At 35.8% G+C, this 2,453-nt stretch overlaps 1 protein-coding gene across 1 annotated transcript; it reads right to left on the minus strand.

The window, feature by feature from the left end:
• Positions 1–1,220: 1,220 nt before the first annotated feature.
• On the minus strand, positions 1,221–2,138 carry LOC149474969 (uncharacterized). The gene has a single exon (XM_089713988.1). The coding sequence runs from the start codon at positions 2,136–2,138 to the stop codon at positions 1,239–1,241; it is 900 nt and encodes a 299-aa protein (XP_089570114.1). The 3' UTR covers positions 1,221–1,238.
• Positions 2,139–2,453: the final 315 nt, after the last annotated feature.

A 2,453-nucleotide genomic window follows, 5' to 3' on the forward strand; every position in this document is an offset into this window, starting at 1 on the left:
ACCCGGCTCGATAGCGTAGTGATGTGCTTGGGTTTATCGATAACGATAGCTTGCGTGTATTCAAACTCAAACTCAAACATTTATTTATTCAATTAGACTTCTTATAGAAGCACTTTTGAAACGACATTACATATTTTTAACATTTACCACCGATTCGGAAAGCAGTATCTACGGAGAAGAACCGGCAAGAAACTCCATAGTTGCTCTTTTAAATCATGTCAGTTGTACAATTATATTTTACAAAATACATATATATATAACATTATAATAACATGCCAAAGAACTGTCCTGTGGTTTTTACGCGACAACCCTCCATGGATTTTTATCGTCCATATATATTCCTGATTGTACCATATAGTACAAGTATAGAAGTATATTTTCTGGGCCACAAGTGTCAATTGTTAAAATCGTATCGTATAATCCTATATCGAGACTATCTCATTAACGACTGAACCGTTTTAGATACTGCAGCTCTCACGTGACTTTTTATTTTATTAATGCACAGGCATAGACACCAATGTTCTATGGTGAACTTCACCTGAAACGTTGTGTTGTTTTATATCAATAGATTTATAAATAAGAAGCTATAATAATGTGTAGAAAGAATTGGAAGTTATTACATGCTTTGCTTTTCTCAGTTAATAAAATTGTATTAAATATATCTGTGTATATTTTACTAAATACAATTATAACGCGGACAAAAACGCAGTACACGTCTTGTATGTAAAAATACATAATTTCAGAGATATGTGCATTTTTATGCAAATACGATTATCTTTATATTATGTAGTTGCATTTGTTTTCCTCCAAATTGCGGTAAGGAGGAATTACGTAAATTTTCTCTCGATACGGTAATTGTTTTATCGATACATACTCAAACACCACTAGAGCACGGTTGCGGGAACTCCAAACAATTTGCAAGTGCTGCAACCTAATGGCTATAGATTCGAATGCGTCTTGGAGTTGTTTTAACTTCAAATCGACGTTTTATTTCGATAAAATATGTGTAATTATGACATTTTGTAGCTATTGTTCTGAATCTCGCTTGCGAAATGTTTTCGCTTGTTTGTGAAATAGCACAGATTATGAAATGGTTATATACTAGTCTATTATGTATACTAATATTATTATGTAGAGGTAAAATTTCTAACTTCGTGTGTTTGTAGGTGTAATTTATTTATTTATTCATCTTTGACTTACAGTACAAAACATACCAACACGCACAAAGATAACAATTATTACAAAGTTTGACTTAAAAATAAGGTACAATTAGAGACAAACGATACAATATTAACATTAAACAGGTCCACTTCAGATTTAGCACGTAAGAATTTATTCAACAAATTGAGTGCATGATGGGTGGGTGCACTCCAAGCGGCTCGCGTCCGGAGCAGGCTCTCCGCGAACAGCGGCCGCGAGCGCCACTGCACGGAGCAGCTCGGTGCCCACACACCACAGGCCCCCAGTGCCACGGGATTGTCAATTTTGTTATTTAACAGCAGATAATAATGAACCATAAGCGCGCGCTCGCGTCGTAGCTCCAGTGTATCCATTCCAACCATCCCCGTAACGTACAAAGATGGATATAAGTAGGGATAATATCCATACATCTTGCGGAAAAGGCATCTTGAGAATTTGCGTTGGATTTTCTCTATCATTAACGTGTAAATTTTTTCATGTGGGCTCCACACGATAGCGTTATATTCGAGCTTACTACGTACAAATGCATAATAAAGGCTAATGATAACAGTTTTGTCATTAAAACGAGCAGTCTGCCTAAAAATAAATCCAAGGGCTTTATATGCATTCTGGCAAAGATCAATTATGTGGTCATTAAAACTTAAGGTACGATCGAATAATACGCCTAAATCACGTATCGAATTTTCTCTAGCTACAATCTTATCCGAAACTTTATAGCCATAAAGATGTGGGGATTTACTCCTAGTAAAAGTCATTACTTTACATTTTGCCTCATTAAGATCTAAACGGTTGATTTTACTCCATTCACAGACGCTATTTATATCGTTTTGTAATGCCTGACAATCCTCAATACTTCCTATAGCCAAGTATAATTTGAGATCGTCGGCAAACATAAGACACTGGGAAGAACTAATAACATCTGGAAGATCGTTGATCATTACCAGAAATTGAGTAGGGCCGAGGGTACTGCCTTGACTGATACCAGAATTTATTGCATATGGATCTGAACGGTAACTACCAAGTTGTACAAATTGAAAACGATCCCGGAGGTAGTCTGCAAAATATTTTACCAGCCTGGGAGTGAAACCAATCATAGAAAATTTACGCAAAAGGACGTCATTATCTACGCGATCGAACGCTTTTTTAAAGTCGAAATAACTGACATCGATTTGTTTTTTCCGATCTAAGTTTTTAGAAGCGTAGTCGACGAAATTTATTAATCTGCGGAAGTACTAATCTGATTATGAAAATTA

The sequence above is a fragment of the Colias philodice genome, chromosome 31 (assembly GCF_061535455.1).
Source record: "Colias philodice isolate Cphi_HAF_F1 chromosome 31, ilColPhil1 Martin Lab GWU primary, whole genome shotgun sequence".
NCBI lineage: Eukaryota > Metazoa > Arthropoda > Insecta > Lepidoptera > Pieridae > Colias > Colias philodice.

What these genes read in the sequence shown, in the direction of transcription:
- LOC149474969 (XM_089713988.1), bottom strand. Translation starts at nt 2,138, where the DNA reads ATGATCAACGATCTTCCAGATGTTATTAGTTCTTCCCAGTGTCTTATG.